This window comes from Equus przewalskii, chromosome 3, assembly GCF_037783145.1.
Source record: "Equus przewalskii isolate Varuska chromosome 3, EquPr2, whole genome shotgun sequence".
NCBI lineage: Eukaryota > Metazoa > Chordata > Mammalia > Perissodactyla > Equidae > Equus > Equus przewalskii.
In genome coordinates, this window is record NC_091833.1 from 9,572,179 (window position 1) to 9,595,422 (window position 23,244).

Here is a 23,244-nt window from a genome sequence, read left to right on the forward strand (position 1 = left end):
CGTTGGTCCAGGCTTGATGATGGGGAGAACCCTCAGAGTATCTCCTCCAGGGCGGGTAGCTCAAGCGCCACCCTGACTTGCAAAGATTCAAAAACGTATGAAATCTTGTTTTTAATGACCATTTCCATCAGATTGAACAGAAATCTGCCGGCTGTAGGTGGTTTAGACATTAAAGTATCAAAAATAAAATGAAAATTACCTGTAATTTCACTACCTAGAGCAGGGCTAGAAGAAAGATAAAAGGATTGATTATTTATTGTGTTCACACCTACCTCTGGGGAAACTCCCAGTCACCTGAACCTCATCCCTTGTGGAAGAACCCAGCTGGCAAATCCCTCGTCTCCAGGGCGAGCCTTCAAGTATTTCAACAATAACTAAGCTTTACTGAGCTCCAGGTGAACTCCACTAGTTCTCATGATGGCTCCCTGAGACACCTAATTTATAGATGGAGAAACTGAAGCTCAGAGAGGGCAAGTAAGTTCCTCAAGGTTGCACAGCCAGTAAGGGGCAAAGATTTGAACCCATATGGTGCCAGAATTGAAGTCTTCTCTTTTCTAGATTAGACATGGACCATATCTTCTCCCCTCACAGGAGCCGGATTCCAGACCATTCAGCATCTCAGATGTTCATTCATTCATTCTTTCTCACACTCGTTCATTTATTAAGCCACTTGACATTCCTGAGCTCAGGTTCAGTGCCACGTGCAGGCTGATGTGGTCTGTCCCCCACACCCCCTGCCCACATCTGCCACACTGTGCCTCAGGACTCCGCCCCAAGAACCTGAACTCCATTTATTACAAAAGACTGGGTTTATCACATCGTACTATGAACAGATTCCGCCCAGCCCCCAACACCCAGAGAGGCAGCCTGGGGTGGCACCCCACCACCCTCCCTTGACACCCCCCTTCCCCCTGCACGGAGGACTCCGGTGGGTGGCAGGCCTATCTGGGCCTTGGAGGGATCCCGTGTTTATGAAATCAAACGGGTCCAAGGACCGCGGGCATATATATAGAATATACATATAAAACACAGGCCGTGGCTTCCCTCCCACAGGGCGCTGGTAGGGTGGGACCACGGGTGCACGCGGCGGGAGAGAAGGCCGCCGTCCGTGGCAGGGAGCGGGGTCTGCTCCCAGAGCCAGCACAGGCAGACGCGTCAGTTCGAGCGGCCGGCCGGTCAGCTGGGCAGCCCCACAAGCTAGGCCACCTGGATCTGCAGGTCCTCGTCCTCGTCCAGGTCGCTGGCTCCATCCCCAGCCTCCTCGGCGCCAAAGCGGGCGCTGCGGATCTGCCCGAAGAGGGGTGCGTGCTGCTGCTGCCTGCGGAGCCTGCGGGGGGCAGGAGGCGCTGATGGCAGCCTGGCCTTCCCCGACACTTCCCCGCTGCCGGGCACCAGGCCGGGCCTCTGACGGGCATTACCTCATCTCACATCCTCCTCCCAGAAGCCCCTGAAACGAACGGGGTGCTACTGACACCCCCATTTTACAGACAAGGAAACCGAGGAACAAAGCAGTTGAGTAATTTGCCCAAAGTCCCACAGAGAGAGGGGGGTGCGGCTGGGTGCCAGGCAGCGGCTCAAGGTCAGGTCGCTGGGACTCGCACCCGAGCCAGGCTCCAAAGACCGGAGGAGGGAGTTTGAGGGCGGGGGTTTCTGAGTCTCCTAGATCCCCAGCTCTGCCCGCTCCACCCTCCCCACCCCCCCCACCGCCAGTTAAAATTCCTAAAGCCAAATTTACGAGGCGAACTTCACTGCAAGAAGAGCTGGGGGCGGAAATGCCCATCCCCCAGGCAGGCGGCCGGCCGCATCTTACTGGAAGGCATGAATTATTAACGCGGCAGGGAGGGGCCCGGCGGGGGCTCCATTACTGCTCTGTGATTTAGTGAGCTGTCCCCGGAACATTACAGCACAAAAAGTTGGGAAATAAAAAGAGGCAGGGGGGGCACTTGAGAGGCTGGGCAGAGCAGCGGCCTCTGTGGGAGTTGACGGCTCCCGAAGAATGTGGCCAAGACTGCGGGAGAGCCCTGAGGCCGGCCAGCCTCCAAGGGCTGTGCGGAGGGGGCAGAGCTGGCCAGACACGGAGTCTGACTCGTGCCCGGGGCCCCTGCATAACGCTTCACAGGCAACACCCCAGGCGGATGGGGAAACTGACGCTTGGCTGACCAGGTCACCCAGGTGCTAGGTCTGGCTGCACAGCCTGGACTCTCAGGCTTGGAAACTCAGCACAGACTCCATGCCCAGTCAGCAGGGTGCAGATGGCTGGGGGTGATCCAGTCTGAGCACCCACCAGCTTTGTCCCTTCTTGTACCCCACTCTCCTCATCTGCCAGCCCCCTAGGAAAAACGTCTTTCCTTTCCCATGGCTCACAGGAGCATGATTCTTGCAGCACAAGAGCTGACCCAAATACCAGCCCCCAGCCCAGGGGTGGCAGTAACAGCAGGAGCAGCTGATGGTCATGTAGCATTCATGACGAGCCAGCAACTTTCATGAGCACAGACCAGCTCATTTAACTCTCACAATAACCAAGAGGTAAAACCGTTACCATCCACACTGTACAGATGGGGAAACTGACCCCGAGAGGGGAGGCGGCCCAAGGCCACACAGCCACTCAGCACGGAGCCGGGATTCCCGCCACCTGGCCGCCTGGCTGCAGAGCCCGGCTCCCTCTCTCCCGTGAATAAGAGGGCGCAAGGAGGACCCTGCCCAGGGCCTGACACAGGACCAGGATGAGTGGGTCAAGGTCAGTGCTGGCTCATGACCCCCTGGGGTGGGGTGCTTGTGACAGGGAGGGGCTTGGACTTGTTCTCTGATATCTCACAGCTCTAAGGGGAGTGAGGGAGAGGGTGTGCTTCACGGGGCGTTGCGGGGGGGGGGGGGGGGGGCGGCAGGGCAGGGTTGCAGATGTGCTGGGTGGGCTCCCCAGAGACCCTGACCCCCGGCCTCCCTCCCTGTGGCTGACAGGGTCGTGTCTGCAGCTGAGGGGGTCCGGGCTGCTGTCATGGCTCACTGCCCCCAGTCCCTCGGATTCCAGCTGGCCTGGGACCACCCCAGCCCGGGACCCTGGGGGCTGCTTGTTCTTCTTGTTTATGACTTCCAGACCCACTAACCCTACCCACTGCCCCACCTTGAGCCTGACCTTCCTTCCCTCTTGCCACCCGCCCACTTGCCCGGGAGACAATTCCAGGGCTCCCAGCGGGTCTCACTTCCTGCGCTCCCCTTCCCTGGTTTCCTGGCCCTGGCCCTTCCTGCCTGGAGAGGACAGGATTCTGGCCCCAGGGAGGCCTGACCGCTTCCTTCTCTGTCCCCGCCTCTAGCCTGAGTTCGGGGCTCCAACCCCGGCTGGGAGGTTTCCCCGGGCAGGAAGGCTCTCTGCCCTGCTTCTGTGCCCTGGCAGGGAATCCTCGCCCCGCTGGAACCCAGTCCGCAGCCGGGGCTGCACGCGAGGCCCACCTGGACTGCAGATGCTCCAGCTGCACCTGCAGGTTCTCGCTCTGCTCCGTCTGCTCGTCCAGCGACCGCTGCAGCTTACGTGCCTGGTTGTGGGCCTCGTCCAGCTGGGGGTGAGCAGGGCCAAGAGCATGGGGGTGACCTTGGGCTGGGCCAGCCTGGCCTGCCATCTGCCTAGGACCTCCTGCATTCCTCTGTGGGAATGTCCTTCCCCGAGAGCAATCCCTGTCTCTCCCTTGAGGACTAGACCGAAGCCCGCCTCCTCCAGGTAAGCATCCTTTTTGTCCCTCTCCACTTCTATTGTCTCTGCTTTCCAAATACACGCATCCTCCAATGCCCCAAGCTCCTGATCCGTCCGTCAGCCCACCTACCCATCTATGCCCATCAAGCTGCCCATCTGACCATTCATCCTTGGAACCATCCATCTGCCTCTGGAGATACCCACCTGCCCACTCAGCATTCATTAACCTATTCAGCTGCCCATTCACCCTGTCTATCTATGTGCCCTTCCACTCCGCAAAACACACCTGTCTTCCCATCTATCCATCCTTCTGTCCTTTCTCTCCATCCATTCATTCTTCCACCCACTGATCCAGTCCGTTGTCTATCCATTGCCTGCACAGTCATCTATTTTTCCATACATCCATATACTCATTCATTATCCATCTACCAACCACCCATCCGTCTACCTATCCACTCATCCACTCAACCAATTACTCATCAGATATCTGCTGTTACATTTCATCCATCCATCCATCCATCCACTCACCAGACATCTGTTACATCTCATCCATCCATCCTTCTTTCTCTCTCCCTCCCTCCCCTCCCTCTCCCATTGATCTGTCCACCTATTCCATCATCTACCTGTTCATCAGCCCACAGAGCTATCCTTCTCTCCTTCCGTTTAACCACCTGTGCATCCACCCACTCATCCATCCATTAATCTACACAACCACTCGTCCACCTTGTCTGTCCATCTTTCTTCCCACCCTCCTACCCCCACACTTACCTACTGTCCATCCGTCACCCACCCACCCACCCACCCGCTCTACCCGGGACACCTTCTGAGAGTCAGGCTCCTGCCAGGCACTGGGGACCCAGCACGGAGCGACACAGGAGGGCCCGGCGCCCCATCCTACCGCAGTGGAGGCCTGAGGGCCGCCTCCGGGCCCCAGTGGTGCTCACCTCGTCCTCAGCCTGGGCCAACTCCTTCTTGAGCTCCTCTACCCGCAGCCGCAGCTTCTTTACCTCTGCCTCGTGCTGCTCCACCCGCCGGTTGGCGTGTGCCAACTCTGCCACCTTCTCCTGGAACTGCTTCTTCAGCTTGCCATGCACGTGCTTCAGGTCTGCCAGCTCCTGCAGGGGAGCAGAGACGGGGGACGGTTCAGTGTCAGAGGGCACCACGCCAGCGAGTCCCACAGGGTCACTGGGGTGCGTGTGTCTCTTCTCCCAGAATCTCTCCACCAGCTGTCTGAACTGCCAGCACTAGAGGTTTGGCTGAGCAGCTGGAGGACAGAGGTGGCATCTAGTGAGATGAGAGGCTTGGGGGGCAATGAAAGGAGAGGCCCCGGTGGGTGGAATCAGTGGCTCCATTTTGGACATGAAACTTTGAGGTCCCTACTGGAAATGCCATGGAGATGTCCAGCAGGCTGCTGGAGCCGAGTCAGGTTTTCTGGGGAGGGATGAGGTCTAGAGGTTGGCCTATAAATGGCATTTAAAGCCCTGGGTCTGCGGATGAGTTAAACTGGGGAGCGGACGTCAGAGGAAAAGAGATCAGAAGCCACAGTGACCGGGAGGAGGAGCAGCAGCCGGGAATGGAGGTGCCCATCCCTGAGCTCTGATTTTTCCAGGCCTCAGTTTTCACATCTGTAAAACGGGCCAAACACAGCCTAAAGGTCTCTCGAATTCACCCTCTTCATTCCATCTCCACCAACCTCAGCCTGGTCCAGGCCTCCAGCATCTCTTGCTGCCCCAGGAAACAGTGACAGCCTCCCACCCGGCCTGCCTGCCCAGCTGCCTCCCATACAGCAGCCAGCAAGCACCCTGAATGGCAGCCTGCCCACGCCCACCTCTTCCTCTCACGGGTGGCCCACAGCTCCTGCCTCACCTCCTACCACGTCCCCCTTGCCCACTGCCCTCCAGCCACACTGGCCTCCTTGTTCCTCAAATCTCCACGTCCCCGTCACCATGGGACATTTATTCACATTATTTCCAAATTTCCTCTCCCACTCAGTTCATCACCAGTTAACGTCTGCTTTTCCTTGAGACCTCGGCTCAAAGGTCACTGCTTCAGGGAAGCCTTCCCAGGACCCGGGGCCTAAACCAGGCCCCTGGTGTTCCCTCTATCCTGCCGGCAGCCGTGGAGCTGTGTGATCAGTGTGCTTGTGATGGTGAGAGCAATGTCTGCAGCCCCGGAGCCATCAGCTCCATGAGGGGAGGCTGCGTCCGTGCTGTCTGCTCACTGCTGTGTCCCCAGCACCTAGAACAAGGCCTACACACAGTTGGCGCTCATAAACATTTGTGGGAAAGTCAAAGGGCTGCTGAGAGGATTAAGTGATATAACAGACAAAAACCACTGACACAGGGCCCGGCCCACAGTGGGTGCTCGATAAATGCAGCTACTGTAATAACCACCAGGCCCGGCCCACAGTGGGTGCTTGACAAATGCAGCTACTGTAATAATCTCCAGGCTCGGCCAACAGTGGGTGCCCAGGAGGAGCAGCTTCTAGGGCGATCGCCACGTCTGTCCTCAGCTGTTACTTCAGGGGTCTGCAGCCCCTTGCCGGCTGGACTGGACGCGCAGTAGGTGCTCTGCCCTGGCTGGACGGAGGTGGGGCTGCCCCAGCACTGGCCGTGCCACCCACTGCCCCACCTTGTTCTTCTCGAAGAGCGCGGCCTGGCTGGCCCGCAGGTCGCAGTCCAGCGCGCTGGCGGTCTGCCGCCGCCGCCGGGCCAGCGCCTCCTCCAGGTCCCCGACCTGTGCCCGCAGCTTCTTGTTCTCCCGCTCCAGGCCCAGCTTCTCGGTCTCCAGCCGCTCGCGGCGGCCCCACTCGGCCGCGTTCTCTGCCTGCAGCCGCTCCATCTGCAACATGGCAGCACAGGGTGAGGGCTCCCAGGGGAGCGGGCACGGAAGGGCCTGAGCTGGATGCCCCCCTTCTCCTGCAGCCATTTTTGGCTCAGGAAGCAGGTCCAGCTGCAGTGGCTATAATTAGGCTGGGCTGATTTCACGGTGGGCAGGATGTGAGGACGCTTCTGGTCTCCGTGAGGGAGAGGCCCGCCTCCTGCAGATTTGGGTACCCTCAGGGTGTGGCTGGGACCCCTCAGAGCACAGGCCCAGCTCCTGCCCTCTTTGGAGAGACCAACAGACAGAGGCAGGGCCCTTGCACCCGCAAGCCCCAGGCCCTCCCAGGTCCTGCCGGCGGCCTCACCTCACCCCTCAGCTCAGCCATCTTCCTGTCCATGCTGGACCGCGCACCCAGCTCGTCCTCCAGGTCTTCCGACATGCGGCCCAGCTCATCCTGGTGGGCCTCCTTCAGGATGCTGAGCTGCAGGATATAGCCCAGCCTGGTTATTCAAGGACCACCGGATGTACCCTGGAACCAGTTCTGGGGAGTGGGCGCCGGTGCAGGAGTGCTCAGCAAGGAGCCTGAGGGGGGCCCAAATGGGCCACTGGGTGTCCAGGACAGGCCCTGGCTCTGACCACTTCAGCCGCATCCAGCATCTCTCTCCTCCTACCTCATTACCACCTAGCCTCCCGACATCCACTCTGGGCCCCACTGTCAACCCATTTTCCATAATAGCAGCCCAGAGTGAGCTTTTAGAAAAAACAAATTTCCTCATATCCACATCTGTGCACTCCTGAGGATAAAGACTGGTTGGTCCCTCCCTGTGGTCTCACAAAGCCCTGAATGATGGGACCCCTGCCCATCTCTCCTCAGCCTCAACTCCCGCCCCGTCCCTCAGTTCACTGTGCTCCAGGCACAGCAGCCTCCATTCTAGCCCTCAAATACACCAAATTCCTGCCCACCACAGGGCCTTTACACATGCAGTTCCCTCTGCTAGGTACACTCTTTCCGAGATATTTTGCCGGATTGACTTTCCTCATTCTCAGGCCTTGGCCTAAAGGCCCCCTCCCCCTCAGGGAGGCCTCTCCCGCCCTCCCGGCCTGGAGGTGGGGGCCTCCTCTACTCTCCATCCCACTCCCCACAGCACGTGAGCTCGGGAGGACAGGAGCTTGTCTGTCCGGCCGCCCTCGTGTCCCTGCAGGGCCTTGGCCCAGGGGAGCCCTCAGTGAGCCGTCTGGACGAGTCCAGTGGATAAACGCGCCTGCGCGTGGGAGTGGGGCAGCCGGGTTGGGACAGCGCAGACGCCCCGTGTGCAGCAGGGCAAACCCGCGCTGCGCTCGCTCGGCGCGCAAGGACCGGCCGCGGAGCCTTAAAGGAGACGCAGAGGGAGAGGAGCCAGCGCACGGGGCTCTTCCTACCCGCGAGACCGCGCACTCGCGTTCTACCCTCTCCTCTGCAAAGGATCCCCCTTCACCACTGCAAAGATTAAAAGACAGACTCCGGGACCCCACTCCCGCAGATGCTGGTGCAGGGGGTGAGGGCGGGCTCCGGGAAGCTGTATTCTAGGAGATTCTCCAGCAGCTTCTCCTTAAGTCCCGTCTTCGCCCGGCCGCGGCAGTTTCTGGGAACGCAGATCCGACGGCTTCCCCAGGGTGGCCGCGCCCCCTAGTGGCCACGGGGGCTTTCACACGAGGCGGCCCTGGTGCCCGAGCCCGCCCCCTGCCTGCCCCGGAGCCTCAGTGTCCTCATTTGTAAGACTGGACGGCAGGACGTGAACGAGCGCGATCTCCCACACCCCAGCGCCAATGAACGCTGCATCCAGACCCCCCGCTGCCCCTCTGTGTCTTGGTCTATGAGGCCCCGTGAGATTGAGCTCTCCCTGTGACCTACTCCCGCCACACCGACCTGTTTCCTGCAGCACTGGGCTTGTTCTGGCCTCAGGACCCTTGCATTTGCTGTGCCTCCTGCCGGAAACTCTGCCCCCAGACCCTCTCAAGGATGGCTCCTTCGAATCCCTTTGGGTCTTACCTCAGATGTCACCTTCTCAGGCCTTCCCTGACCCACTGCCCCGTCTCTCTTATTCTGTTTTAACTCTGTAGCTTATGAATCTATCTGCCTGGTTACTGAGGGTCTCCCCCACCCACGGTGCCGACAAGCTGAGCTCCTGAAGGCAGGGACATCATCTGCCAGCGCACTCAGACCACTGCACAGCACGTAGCCAGTGCTGGACAATGAATGAATGAGTGAATTCCCTTCTTTTCCCCATTCCCACTGCCGAAATGCAACAGCACAATGCTGCTTCCTCCAGGAAGCCCCTCGGTCTCCAAGACTCACCTGCTTGAGCATCTCCTGCTTGGTCTTGCTGAGCTCCTCGTACTTAATCTTCCACTGGCTGAGCTCACCCTCCAGCTTCTCAATGTTCCTGCTCAGTGCTAGTTTATCCCTGGGGATCAGAAGGGGAGAGGCAGACGGGGTGAGCCCACTGGGGCCCTCCACTTAGTGCTCCTGTGCAGTCTGCTCCTGCGGAGCCCACGTCCGAAGTCCTGGCCTCAGCATTCAACACCCTGGTACCCTACACTGTGGCAGGCACCCTGGTTTTGCATTTCTCCTGGCACTGTACCCACTGCACAACTGCAGGTGCCCAGCTTATTGTGCAGGGAATGACTGACCAGGCCTCCAGGCACTGGCCATCCCCGGGTAAGGGCCTCCCTCTCTCTGGGCCCCACACTCACCTGCCAAACACGACCCCGTTCCTGTCTTATGTACTGTGGCTCCCTGTAAGGCTCGGTTTGAACACAGGTTCCGTAGTTAGAAAAGCTGGAAAACACTGTCCAGTGACAAGAGGGACAAAGTTCCCCTCTTGTCATCATCACTGGGTGGATCTCCCATAATCACCACTTGGCACTCTGCTTTGAACACGAACGAGCTCAGTGTCTGGCCCAGTGCACAGCAGGTGCTCAGCCACCAGCTGCGCTTAGCATCACACCCCAGCAGGCTGCTCTCCCCTCCTCAGAGACTAACATTTCATGCCTCCCACACGGGGTTCTCCGAGGAGGCAATGCCATCCGCCAGCAGGCACGTGAGAAACCTGATGGGGCACTTTTGGCTATCACGATGACGGGGTCATTTAGTGGGCAGGGACCTGCAATGCCTAGGCCATCCTGCCCACCCAGGAATCACCCTGCATCCGGTCTAAGGCGTGTGTGTCCCGCTGGACATCCCTGGGGGTGAGACGGATCTGCGCCTAGAACCTCCTCTGACTGAAACACACAGCAACTATCTTCTGTACGAACACAGACTTTTCCAGGAACGGAACCACTGCATCCACTGAGGGAAGACTGCACGCGGCTTTGCTCAGACTTTACCGAAGGCTGTTCGTCTCCCAGGAAAGCTTGTCACCACAGCGACACCACTCGTGCATTTCAGCTGCCAGCCCTGCTCCCCTGCACCTGCTGCTTTTGTCACTGTCCTGGGAGGTGACTTAAACTAGCGAATACAGGCAAAGCTTCCGCACCGTGCCTGTCTCGGAGTGCGTGCCTCACAGCATCTGCTCCCACGGCCATCATCACTGTCATCCCATATAAAGGCCCCGGATTCCGACTACTTCACAATTTCTTCCAGTCGAGCCGAGCCTGAGCATTTCCTTGTCACAATGCCTATATTTTATCATGAATTCCTTTCTTTTATTTCTACTTTATATTTCAGTTAGTACAATAAGTGGATTATTGCTCGTTTGTGTTGCTTAAGCAGAAACATACTGTCTCGTAGTTCTAGAGGCTAGAAGTCCAAGATCAAGGTGTCGGCAGGGCTGGTTTCTCCTGAGGCCGGGAGAGGGAAGCTGTGCCACGCTCTCCCCTGGCTTCTGGAGGTCTGCTGGCCGTCTCCGGTGTTCCCCAGCTTGTAGAAGCCTCATCCTCATGTCCGCCTTCATCTTCACAAAGGCATGACGTTGATTTTAAAGAGAAATTATGTGTGTAGATAGGCTATACTAATCTACATACTTAACTTCTCGACATATATATTCATTCATTATATTCGTTAGAATCAGGCTTGCGCCCTGATCAAGGTCACTGGTGACGTCCACGTTCTAAATCCACTGGAGAGTGCTCAGTCCTCTTCTTACGGACCAGCTGACACTCCCTCCTCCGGGAACCGGGTTCTTCTGGTTTCCCCGCCCCCAGCGGCTCCTGTCTCCTCTGCTGCCTCCCTTTCCTCCATCTCTAAACTCAGTCAGCTCCAGGCTGCATCCTCTGACCTCCTCGCACCCACTCACCCCGGCTCACGGCTGTCAAGATCATCTATTGGCTGATGACGCTGGCATTTTTACCTCCAGCCCAGACCTGTCTCATGAACTCCAGACTCTTTCACGTACCCAGCTGCCTCCTGTCCCCTCAAAGTCAACACGTCCCAAACCAAATTCCCACCTGCAACCCCTCGACCTCCCCAGCCCTCCTTCCCTGCTCTAACCTCTGCCGCCACGCCACCCCCCCCACCCCGACTAGAACAGAAGCTCCACGAAGGCCGGGAGGTTTGGTCTTATTTACGGCTGTGCCTCACTGCCGGGCATGTGCCTGACCCAGAGCAGATCCCCAATACGCATCATTTGGATTAATAAAAAGAACTCGCATTGGGTCCTCAGGTAGCGCACCGCTGCTCCAGCATCCTGACTCAAGCCCAGATGGCACCATGGCCTCCAGCTAGTCAGTCTCTCATTCTATGGCGCTGATTTTCATTCTGGGATTCTGAGGGTGCCCTGGCCTGGCCCGCGCCCTGGTCCCTGCCCGCCCCTGGGACTCACTCTCGCTCCTTGAGCAGCACCTTCTGGGACTCATCCAGCCGCAGCCGCAGGGCAGTCAACTTGGACGCATCCTCTTCGATGGTGGCTGTGTCCTCCCACGGCAGCCGGCTGCGTTCCTGGCGGCCCGAGCTGCCCCGTGGGCCCCCGGCGCCCACACTGCGTGCCTCCCAGCATCCCTCAGGCTCCTCTGGTCTGCTCCGCAGCAGGCTCTCCACCAGCTCCAGCTCCTGCAGGGACCACGGCGGAGGCTGGACCAGCGGCTACTGAGCCCTCCCCTCCTGACCTTCCTCATGGCCTCTCTCAGGCCCTGGATCTGGGACCAGCTTGGTGGGTAACCTTGGGCAAGACACACAGCCCTTCTGGTCTCCAGTTTCCTCTTCTGTAGCCTGACTCTCCCTCCTCTGGGATGCCCCTTCACCTCCTGGAACTGCACACAGGATCAGCCACTAAAATTTCCTGTATCTTGGAAGACTTCCCAGGAAAGGTGATGAACTCCCTGTCATTGGAAGTATGCAAACATATGGTGGAACATTGGTGTGAGTGAATGCAGAAGCAAAGATTCCTACAATGTCTAAGAACTAGATTCTCTCAAAAGTAATTCTGGCTCTATTATCCCATTTTTCAGGTGCACACACTAAAGCACTGGGAGATGAGTGACATGGTAAAAGATGCACAGGAGGGCAGCCTCTGTGAGCAGAACCAGCTCCCAGACAGGAAGCAGGGATTATTAACCCAGTGCCAAGGCCCGTTCCTCTCCACCAGCCTTCCCCTGCCTGCCCCCAAGGCCCGCTTCCGACCACAAACCCGAGATGCCCATGGCCTCTGCTGCAGCCTGGCTTCCCCCACGGCCTTTCCAGATGGGTCTGGGCCAGCTCCTTCCCTGCGTGGCCCTCGGTTTCCCTATCTGCACTGGGACGGTGGCCCCGAGGACTCCCTGAGGAGTGAGAGTCTACTCCTGTAGCTCAGACTGTGCGTGGGGGCCTCAGATGCCACCTGGTCCAAAGCCCTGTTTTCCCAAATGGGGAGACAGAAGAAGGGACCTGTTCTGGGTCACAGAGCATGGAGGTGGCTGGGCTGAGGGCAGCCTCAGACTGCAGCCCCAGGGCTGCCACCGCTGTACCTGCCACCTCCCGGATCGTGGCTGACACCCAGAACAAGGCCAGGACAGGAAGAGCACCGCGAGACTGGCTGACTGGCTGACACTGCCCCAGAAAAGAGCAACGAGTGCCACCTCCAAACACCAGGGAGCCCTGGGGAAGCCACCAGGAGGCAGCAGTGCCCACTGTAGCCTGCGGAGGGGGCTGGCAGGGGAGGGGAAGGGGCAGCCAAGAATCCTGGCTGGAGCAGCTAGTCCCTCTGGGAGCGGTGCTGGGGGGCAAGCTGAGGCTGGATTCTGCCCGGGAAGGCCTTCTGGTGACAGATCTGCTGGTGTGGCTGCCCCCCACACCCACCGTGGACACTCCAGCCACTCCGATTATTACCCGGCCTCGAGTTCACCCATCTTCAACGACCCCCCCCGCAACTCCAGTCACCCGCTGGGAGACACTGGTACTTAACCTCTTCATGCCTCAGGGTCCCCTTCTACAAAGCAAACGCCCCCTGGGGTTGCTGCGAGAATTAACTGGATAACGCATGGGCAGCGCTTGGCACTGTGTAGGGCCGTGCGGGCGCCCACTGAATGTCGGGTGCTGTTCGGATTTCCGGTTCCCTAACTCGCCGGGCGCTCTCTGCCTCTGCGCTTCTGCACAGACCCTCTCCAACCCGGGAACGCTCTCCTGCACTTTCCACGGTTAACTAATCCGCAGTCTCCTAGTCTCCGCTTAAACGGGGCCTCTTCCAAGGAAGCTTCTGTGAAGACACCCCCCCCACCCCCCCACCCCCCCCAAGGCCTGGAACAGGGACCTCCTCTGTGCTCCTGGTGCCCCGGCAACCCTCCACCCCACAGCTTTGATCGATGAGCGTTAGAAATGTTTACCCCTCCCCCAAACTCCAGCTGCACGAAAGGATGGCTTCAGCTCTGCTATTAAAGGATGCCTGCTAGGCAAGTTCTTAGATGCCCTCCTGCTCAAAGGGGAGTGGATAGACCACCAGAGCCCAGGACGCTCTGGCCTGGAGGTCTCCGGAGAGGTGGCCTGGGGCCCTGTGGGGCAGAGCCTTACCCAGAGGATGATACCTCCCAGGCGACCAGGCCCTTACTCTCCCCTTCTGAGTCCTGCGGCCCTCCCTCCTGCCCAGGTCAACCAGCCGCTCCCACTTCCAGACCCCAGCGCGAAGGCCCCGCCCGACCCCCGCCCGACCGCACACCTGGCTGCCCTGCGGCCTCTCCGCCCCGACGTCGCGCACCGGCTCGTGCTCCCGCTCCGGCTCGGGCCCGTCGGGCGTCCTGTCCACGGAGCCCCGGGCGCCCCGCAGCCGCGCCAGCTCGCGGCCCCGCGCCTCGCACTCGCCCTGCGCCTCCTGGCGCTCCCGCCGCGCGCCCGCCAGCTCCTTGGTGAGCGCGTCGAGGCGCTGGCGCAGCTGGCGCACCTCCTCGCGCGCGCGGTTGCGCTCGGCGCGCACCTTGCTCCACTTCTCGCGCCAGTTGGCCGTGCAGTCCGACCACCAGCGCATGGTCTTCTCCATCTGCGCCGCCCGCGCCCGCGCCTCCTCCAGCTCCCGCAGCCGCAGCTCCTCGCGGCTCTCCCAGTCCCCGTCGGCCAGCAGCGCGGGCGCGGGCGGCAGGGGCAGCGCCGGCGGGGGCCCCGGCGAGGGCGTGCCGCTGGGCGGTGTGGGCGGCAGCGAGTCCGCAGGGCCCATGCGCTCGGGCGACGGGCTGCCCAGGATGGTCAGGAGGCTGCCCTTGGACAGCTGCGGGGACTCGGCCAGCCGGGGGCTCGGCCCGTGGCTCATGGTGTGGCCACGTGGACGGGCAGGCTCCGGGCCCTGAGCTGGAACTCGCGGCCAGACTCAGGGGCGACGCGGGGCGGACACGATACCGCTGTGCATGATGGCCACCGCTACTCACTGCTCTCGCGGTCACCGGGTGGGCACGCTTCCGCGGACCTGTGGGAGAACACAACCATTATTAGGCTGTGGCCACCATCTGTCCACAGCAATAAGATCAGCTATGGGAAGGGCGTAACTGACAGAGGGAATAGCATGGGCAAAGGCAGAAGGAGAGAAAATGGTCTGCTCCAGGCGAGCCCCCCTTAGACTGGAATGGTGAGCCAGGGCCTCCAGACGCCTTGCTTCAGTCCCTTCATGCTGCAGCAGCGGCAGCTGATCTGAAACCTTGACTTGCTGTCCTTGACCTTCAGGTCCCATTTCACACACTGAATGGCGGGTACTGCTCCCCCCATCTCCACTCTGAATGCAGATGCTTCCAGGCTGGCCGTGCTGCCAGGAGTCCCCTCCCTGCCTCTTCCGGCACTGGGCTAACTCTTCTCATCTTTAAAGCTTATCTGCCATACCACCTCCTCCTTGAAGTGCTCCTGGACCCCTCAGGCCAGGTGGTCGGCCCCTGCCGGGTCTTCATCACTGCATTAATCACCCTCGCTGTACCATTTATGTGTCCCTCTACTCCCCATCCTCACCGGAGGCTGTGAGTCTGCTGAAGGCAAGGGCTGGCTCCTGGCCACTGTGTTAGTCTTAGCACACGACAATGACAGTGACATGTGTGGAGGGCCAACTACAGGCCAGGTACCATGCCCTATGTGAACTATCCCCTTTATTCCTCTCAATAGGCTTGAGGGAAAATGATCAACATTTACAAGGAGGAAAGGGAGGATCAGCAAGGTTAACCTGGGAGTTGATCCAGATCCGGTACCTAGGAGTCCAAATGCGAGCACTGGGGAGGGTTTGGTGAAGGCAGGCGTGTCCCAGAGGCATGATGGGAATAAACCAGGGTCTATTAGATGGGCGGGAGGCAGGTGCACCCACTGCGGGGCGCTGCTATTCGTGGGCCACGTCCCCTTTAAAATAAATGAGACATGCGTCCCTCTCTGTCCCTAACCTGCCACACTCTACCTCCAGATGGCCTCATGCAGCCCCTGGGGACATCACACTTCCTTCCCCTTTCAGCTGAGCCTGTCCCATGATCCTCACCTGGCCCCTAAGGCCCCACCCCAATCGCCATCCCTTCCTTTTCTGAGGGACCAGTGCGGTACCACAGAAGAGTGCCTCAACACTGGCTGGTCCCAACACTGCCTGGCCAGCCCCGTGTCCCCTCTGCACCCTCTAACCCCCTCACTCTTGGCAGCTGATCTGATGTCAGAGATTGCAGTGAAAAGGGAGGCCATCAGATTGGCACTCCCTCCCTGTCCTGCCCCAAGCCCCATGGCCCCCTCCTCTCTGCCACTAAGAGGACAGAGCCGCTCTCCCTCCTTGGGTCAAAGGTCCCCCCTCCTCCCGCCTCCAGCTTCTCCCACTCCTGCCAATGATGCCCTCTCCAGGGGGCTTCACCCCTGCTGAAGCCACCCCTCTCTCCTCCCTTTCAAGGCCCATCCAGAGTGGTCCACACTTGCTGTCTCCACCCTGTCCCCCTCCCTTGCCCTCTCTCCTCAGGCCATGCCACTCCTCTACCCACTGGGCATGTCTCAGCCCTCTCCAGTGTCCCCTCTCTGGCTCTGGGCAGCGTCCGTCCCTCCTGCTTTCTCTGCTCCTCTCCGGCTGCTCTCCATCAGCCTCCCTGGTGGGCAGCCTGGGCTCGTCCCCTGAGTGCTGGGGTCACCCAGTCCTGGTTCCCCTTCTCCTCTCCTGCTGCCCTTGCCTCAGGCATCTCCTCGAGGATGCTGAATCTCTCTCCTTCTCAGGCTGTCCTCCAGAACTGCCTGCACCCCCACCAGGATGTCCCGCAGACAACTCAGACTCCGCCTGGTCAAACTGAATCCACCGTCTCCATTCCCCCCCAATCAGCTCCTCCTTCTGGATGCCCCTCTAAGAGAAGAGGACGTCGTCACTCCCTCATGCTATGGGGAACATTCTGGAATCTGCTGTCTCTCTGAGTCCCCAACTTGTCCTGTCAGCCTGTCTGCCACACATCACACAGATCTGTCCACCTTCTTCCTACTCAGCCACTAACCTGTCAAGGTCACCACCACCATGTCCCACCTGAGCGACTGCAGCCGCCCCCTCCTCTCTCCCTGTTGCCTTTTTCAAATCCATTCTTAACAGCGGCAGCCAGAGCGAGGTTTTAAAAATGCAAACCCGATCATGCCAGTGGTCACACCGTTTGTCGTCACCAATGGCTGTGACCCTTTCTAGTGTCAGTTCCAAGCTCACTCCGTCTAGGACACCAACTCCGAAAATCCTTCAATCCCAAAAGGAGCCACGGCCCACTGATCCTGCCACCTGTTCACTGTGCACACGGCCCGCCTTGTCCCTCCCCTCCTCGCCCAGCTCACAGTCCGTGGTCCTGATCTGCCTGTGGTGCCCAGCCCCCTCTCCTGGTCTTGTCTCTCCAGGCAATGCCAACCCTGGTCACCTCCATGGCTCCCGCCTTCACCTGGATAACCAGGCATGGCAGGTGTTACCCCTCCGTGTGGACATTGTCCTTTAAACTCATGACCATGACATCGGTTCCTCAGCGTGGCTCAGCGATCGTACTCTAGTTCTCTAGTCCGTCCACCGTTTGTTTACTGCCTGTCTGCATTCACCAGGCATCAGCTCTAGGCCCGGCTCTGTCCCCAGCCTCGTGTAAGCCCCTGCCCGCTTCTGGGCCTCAGTTTCTCCACCAGTAGAATGGGGGCAGGGGGTGAGGGAGGCCAGTGCTTCTTGATCAAGGGGTCCCCCGGATTCACCTGGACCCGTGCTTCGAGTGCAGTTCCTGGGCCCCACCCCCTGGAGTCATGTTCGGTGGGGGTGGGGCTGGGAATCTGCATGTAACAGTCCCAGTGTGGGACATGTGAGTATTCGGTGATGTCTCGTCGCCATCCATGGTTCCACACACACAAACATGTATGTGTCAGCCCCAGTACCCCCTGCAGGTACGCACCCGGACACCGCCACACAGATCTCGGGGCCCGTACACCACCGACTCCCCGTACACACCGAGGCCTCTCTGTGACTCAGTTTCCCCACCTGTGCAATGAGGTGGCTGGCCTTGACCCCACACACCCAAGGACATCTGAGACTCACACGTATCCCCATACACAGAAACACAGATACAAAAGACACGGGCTGACACACGTACACTCAGAAACAGACCCGTGTGCACACACAACTATGCAGATGCCTGCCTGTAGGTACAGAGCCACAGACACAGCTGAAGACACAGACATGCCAACACACAGATGGATACACACAGAGACACGCAGAGATACACACTCGATCCTAAGACAAGCAGATGCACACACTCATACACACACACAAACACGCATCCAGACACACACTCCTCTTCTCCCCATTTTCCTGGCCCGGCTCCACGTGGAGAAGCTCTTGGAAAAGGAAAACAATGTGCGGGGGAGGGGAAGGAGACAGGAGGGGAGGGAGACAGGAAATGTGAGTGCCAGCCCAGCGGCCCTGAGCTGTGCTAGGAATGGGGGGGGGAGGTGTGGTGAGGGAGTCCTGGGGCCTGGGCCCCCTCTGCTGGGCCCTTCCTGCAGCCCCTAAACTGAGAGGGTGGCAGGGAGGGGGCCACTGCCACATCCTCTCAGCCTCTGGGAGCTGCCAGGCCTGGCATGGGCTCGGCAGGGAAGGGGCGGCCCGCTCCTTCCAGGAATCCCAAGCCCGTCGCCAGGGGCAGGGCAGGCGCCACCCAGGCTCCTGATGGCTTCCAGGAGCCCACACTCAAGGCAGGGGTGGGCTCTACACTCAGCTCCTGGGCCCCTCCCCAGCGGTCTGGCCCGGCCCCTCCTGGGGGCTGGGGGAGGAGGAAGGGGAGCAGGGGGCCCAGCCGGGCTCTGAACAGCCCTCCTGCCTTTCCTCCTGTAGGCCCAGGGTCCCCTGGAGGGTGTGCGTGGACACCTGGGGGAAGGGGTGGGGGTGGGGGTCCCGAGGCTGGTTTTCTGGAGAAGCCCACCCTCTGGAACACCAGGAACCGTACACACCCGCGGAGACTCAAGGGCAGCCAGACCTTGCCTAGCGATGCCTCCCCTCCCCCCGCTCCCACCCCACACCCACACAACACAGCCTCGGGGACACGCACTCACACAGCCTTGGTAACATACACACTCACTAGAGTGTGATGCCACACAGTTACAGAGACAGGCTCCGGCTGCCCCGCCCTGCCGCCCCTCCCCAGCAGGCTCTGCGCCTTCTGCCCACGGGGTATGCATATATGTGTGTGTGGGGTGGCCTCCTGACTCCCCCAGGCTATCACTGCCCCCCAAGGAGCAACTCAGGGATGGACCAGACACCACAGGCCCCGGGGGCCTTCTTTGCCCCACCCTCCCCTCTCCTGCCTCCTAACAGCCAGATGGGTCTCTTCTTGCTCTAACGCCCAGAGCTTCTGCTCAGGCTGTTCCTCCTAGTCAGAATGCCCCCCCCCCCAACCCAGACTCTGAAACCCCCACCCATCCTTCAAGCTCAGTTCTACCACCTCTAGGAAATGCCTTGAGCTCTCCAGCCCCACCCCCTACCCCAAGGAGCATAGCCCTAGAACCTTCCACAGCCAGATGCAGCCAGCTGCCCTCTCTTCTTGAAGCTCAGGCTTCCTCCCACCCAGACACGACACTTGTGCCACCCAGAGCTTCTAGGACAGGCCCTGCATGCAGGATTGGCTTAAAGTTGGCTGGTGAAGTGTTGAGGAGAAGGCTGAACTGGGACCTTGCAGCCCTGAGCTGGGTAGCAGGACCGAGGGGAACTCAGAGCTCCCGCAGCCCGGCCCCACAGCCGTCCTCACGGATCTGGGCGGCTGCTGGCCCACTCTAGGACAGAAACAAGAATGTCTGGATCCGAGACTCGCCTCAGCCTAGGCCCTCATAAGCCCTGTCCACAGAAAGTGACCAGTGGTGTCAGCTGCTTGTGGATCTGTTTGGAATGTCTCTCCCTCCTCCTTTCTCCATTGACAAACTTCTATGCATCCTTCAAGACCCACCTTGGGTTTCCCCTCCTCTGGGAGGCTTTTCCTGATCTGGTACACAGAGTATGTTAGTGCTCCCAAAGCACTGCCACCTCCCTATTCTTCAGCGATGGCCACACTGTGAAGTCCACAAGGGCATCTTGGCCTTGCTGGCTGTCAGCACAGGGCCCAGCATGCAGCAGATGCTGCCTAAATGCCTCCTAGGCTGATGGAGGGAAGAGGGACAGCTAGGAGTCCCCTTGCGACCAGGGAGGGTTGAGCCGTCCTAAGGATCAGGAGTCAGTCCGTCCTAAGGATCAGGAGTCAGTCCGTGGCTAGGCTCTGAGACAGGCAGGTGTCTGAGCCTTTCTATGGCCAAGGTCAGAGTCAGAGGTCATCTCATGGCCAGGGCAGGGGTCAGCCCCCTTACCTGAGGAAGCCTAACTGCCCACAGGGGGAAAACTTTGTGTTTAGTCCTTAGCATGTTTAGCTGACTCTCAATATCCAGCAGGAGGAGTGAGCGATGCTGAGGCCTGGACGGGGGCCAGCTGAGGGGACTGGGGGCTGCCCGGCGGCCCAACTCTTCGCTCCAGCTCAGAAAGCCCCTATGTCCTCCCAGAGCCTTTCAGGTGGGGCACTGGGGCTGGCCCCTGGCCACAGGCCTGGCTGTGGGCAGGAGCAGAGCCCGGCGGGAAACCACAGAGGACAGCCTGATTGGATAAGTGCAGGGTCCCAGACTGGTCAGCCCACAAACTACAGGCACCTGTCCCTGTGACCAGCTGCCTGGGCTTCCACCAGCGGACCTCCAGAAGAGACTGAGAGGGAAGGCGGGCGGGGAGCTGGACCTGAGCCCCGGGGTAGGGCCCCCCTGGCCTGCTCCCAGTTACCCCCATCTCAGACGCCAGAGCCACAAAGATATTCTGGGTCACTGGTTAAACTCCTTTCTTTACATTGGGCCAACTGAGGCCCAGAGGAGCAGCCACTCATCCACATCCGCATAGAGGACCAGCAGCCAAGTGGAGGGGTTGGGGGGCTGGAGCGCTGGGACTAGATGCCTCCCCTCCTGGGTCATGACTGCCTGGGGTGCAAGACGCCCCTGGGACCACCTACAAGATGGGAGTCTCAGGTGTCAGGCCAAGTGGCCAGGCATAGCCGGTACAGGAGACGGTGAGAGCCCTTCGTGGGGGCTGCCCCCAGCTCTGGGCCTCCCAGCAACTCCTTGTGCTATTCACTCTTGCACAGCAGACACCCCACTAGTCCCAGCTCTGTCACCGACATGCCGTGTGACATCTGCATGTCCTTGCGCTCTCTGGGCCTGTTTCCTTACCTCTACGATGGGCAGAGGCACTAACAAAATTCCTAAAAGCTCTATCGAACAAGTGGGCAGACCCTGTGCCAACATGACCCAAGGAGACCCCACAGAGCCCTGTACCACCGCCACGGAAAAACTTAAGCCCCCGGTGGGGAACGGGCTTGACGGGTATCACCCGTCGGCACCATCACAACGGTGGGGCAACTGAGGCCCACTCCCTTCTCCCAGCGCTGAGCCGTCGCTCCACCTGCCCCAACTCCTTCCAGAAGTTCGCTTTCTGCCCTCCCATGGCCCCGTGTCGCCTCGCGGGCCTCCCTCCCTCATCCCCTCCCCACCCGCCCGGTCCGGCCAGCCGCCCCGCTCCCCTTAGCGGCGGGCGGCGGGCGGCGGGGGCTCCCGGCCCGGCCGGCGCGGTCCCGCCCACCCCACCGCGCGGCCCCCATTGGCAGCCGCCGCGGGCCTCGGACGGCGGGGCCGTGCTCCGATTGGCCCGCGCCGCCCGTCCATCCCGCGCTCGCCATGGTGACCACGTGGGGTCCCCCGGGAGCGTTCCAAATTCCGCCCCCACCCGCCGCCCCCTCCCGTCCTCCCCGGCCCGGGCCGCTGCATTCCGAAAGGGGCCCTGCCCTGCCCCCCAACCCCGGCGGCCCCTGCGCACCCGAGGCCGGGGGCCCCGCGAGGTGGGGGAGCCCAGGGAGGGGACTAGAAAGTTCTGCTGAGTTTGGGGGTTGCTGCGGACGCGGGAGCCGCTGCTGCTCCCTTCTCCTCCAGCACGCCCCCCAGCTTAACCTCTTCCCTCCCGCGGAAGGTCCGTGGCCTGGAGGGAGTTCCCCGGCCACGGTGGCTCTCCCCGCCCTGCACCGCCGCCCCCGCTCACCTCGGCCGGGGACCCACGGGCTCCGGACGTCCGACCCGCCGCGGCTGGGCGGGGCGGGCACGGGGCTGGCTGCGGCCGCCGCCGGGAGGGCCGAGGGAGGGCCGCGGAGTCTCCTCCTCCCTCCCGGGGGTGGGGGAAGAGGGGGAGGGAGCCGAGCCGGCGAGGCTGGGGGCCTGGGCGGGCTGCGGCCCGGCGGTGACCCCAGGCCGCCGAGTTCTGTGATGGGGGCCCCAGCCTGAGTTTGGGGCGAGGGCCGCGGGCTGTGCTAGGAAGCGTGCCGGACCCCGACAGAGGCCCCACCCTCTCATGGGGCCGAAAGTTGGGGACTGACTGCAGGGTCTGGGGGCCCTGCGGGGCTCGGCCGGGCGGCCTCAGGTTTCCCGAGCGCCAACGATGTCCTAGGCGCCGCGCGGCAGGCGTGGGCACCGTCTACCCCGGCTCAGCACGTGGCGCGTACTCCCAAGTGTTCGCTTTTGTTACCTGCCTCTTTCCTAGTGCCAGCTCTGCCCCCGAGTGGACGTGGAGCAGCGAGTCTCTGCCCCTCACCGGGCCTCAGTTTCCCCTTTGTACATCAAAAGGACTGACCAGAGTCTCCTCCTGCGTGTTGGGAAGCGTGGGGGGACGCTTGGCCGGCCCGGGGCAGTTACCGTAATGCCCTTGCGTGCGCCCAGGCGCGTAGGGCCTTCCTCCCTTGGGAGTAGCGTGTCTGCGGTTTGGGCGGGCGCCGGGAGGGCGTCTCCTCCCCACATCCTGTAACCTGGAGGGCCGGGTGAGGTGCGTCCATCTCGAAAGAGGACCAGAAATTCCCAGAGATAGTGACGGGAGCCCGGCACCTCGGAAAAGAAACTAAAAATGATGAAGATAAATTAGTTTTAGCCCGTAATTAACAATATTTAGATTACGATTGCAAGCACGCGCGCATTAGAATAAACGAAGAATCAGCTGTTTGCAGCAAGAGGGTCATTTTTGCAAAACTAAAGGGTCACTCTGAATCCTCTGAGAGTCAGCCAGTTGTCTCTGGAAGGTCTTGGCCGTCTCTCTTCCTCTGCGGTCAGCTGCTGCTCCGTTCCATGGCATCACTTGCACCACGTTCATAAAATCCCACACTTTGTGCAAGATTTGCAGTTTCACTGTCTGTTCATTTGCTTTCTGTTTGCATGGTGAGACGCTGATAGCGTCTGACAATCCCCTAGAGACAGACTTTGGAGGGATACGTGTGTCTGAGAGGGACCCGATCTGTCGATGTGCAGTGGCTGGCCTTTGCCTGCTGAGCTCCTTGGACCTGCGAGACTGGGATGCTGGGTCCTCAGAGGACAGGGCTGTCCCCATTTTCAAGCTGGGGAGATGCTCAGGGAAGCTTTTGGCTCAGATGTACCCAAAGTCTCCCAGCCAGTGAGGACAGCCGTGCACCAAGAGCCCAGACTTCTTTCCCAGAATTTCTGGAGGTTCGGACAGGGATGGAGAAGGCGGAGGACGCTGAATTGATGGTGAATCTAAGCTCCAATTATAAGTCCTCACAGTTGGATGCTCTCTCTTGAGGGAGGAAGCAAAACTGCTATCCTAGGGGTGTCTCTTGCAGGGTGGGGTGGGGGGAGCCACCCGCTCATGGAACCAACCTCGGCGCTGACCACAGGCTTGGCGGTTCACATGAATTATCTGTTTTACAGCCCCCCTGTGAGCTGGGGGTTGTTACCACCATGGCGTGCTGAGCAAAGTGAGGATCAGAAGTCAAGGGGCAGGCCCAGGGTCTCCCAGCTGGGAGGGCTCAGT

At 60.4% G+C, this 23,244-nt stretch overlaps 1 protein-coding gene across 1 annotated transcript; it reads right to left on the minus strand.

Annotated features, from left to right (window-relative positions):
* Positions 1-96: 96 nt before the first annotated feature.
* Positions 97-21,595, minus strand: CCDC102A (coiled-coil domain containing 102A). Its single transcript, XM_070613707.1, has 9 exons — positions 21,475-21,595; positions 13,612-14,349; positions 11,308-11,534; positions 8,844-8,952; positions 6,873-6,989; positions 6,317-6,526; positions 4,630-4,800; positions 3,448-3,551; positions 97-1,327 (listed from the first exon to the last, which is right to left on the minus strand). Exons 2-9 carry the CDS (start codon positions 14,194-14,196, stop codon positions 1,198-1,200), a joined length of 1,653 nt encoding a protein of 550 aa, XP_070469808.1. The 5' UTR covers positions 14,197-14,349; positions 21,475-21,595; the 3' UTR covers positions 97-1,197.
* Positions 21,596-23,244: the final 1,649 nt, after the last annotated feature.

Coding starts and splice junctions, on each gene's coding strand:
- CCDC102A (XM_070613707.1), bottom strand. CDS start 14,196: ATGAGCCACGGGCCGAGCCCCCGGCTGGCCGAGTCCCCGCAGCTGTCC. Junction 11,535..13,611: donor AGAGGCCGCAGGGCAGCCAG/GTGTGCGGTCGG, acceptor TGGTCCCTGCAG/GAGCTGGAGCTGGTGGAGAG. Junction 6,527..6,872: donor TGGCTGAGCTGAGGGGTGAG/GTGAGGCCGCCG, acceptor GCCATGTTGCAG/ATGGAGCGGCTGCAGGCAGA.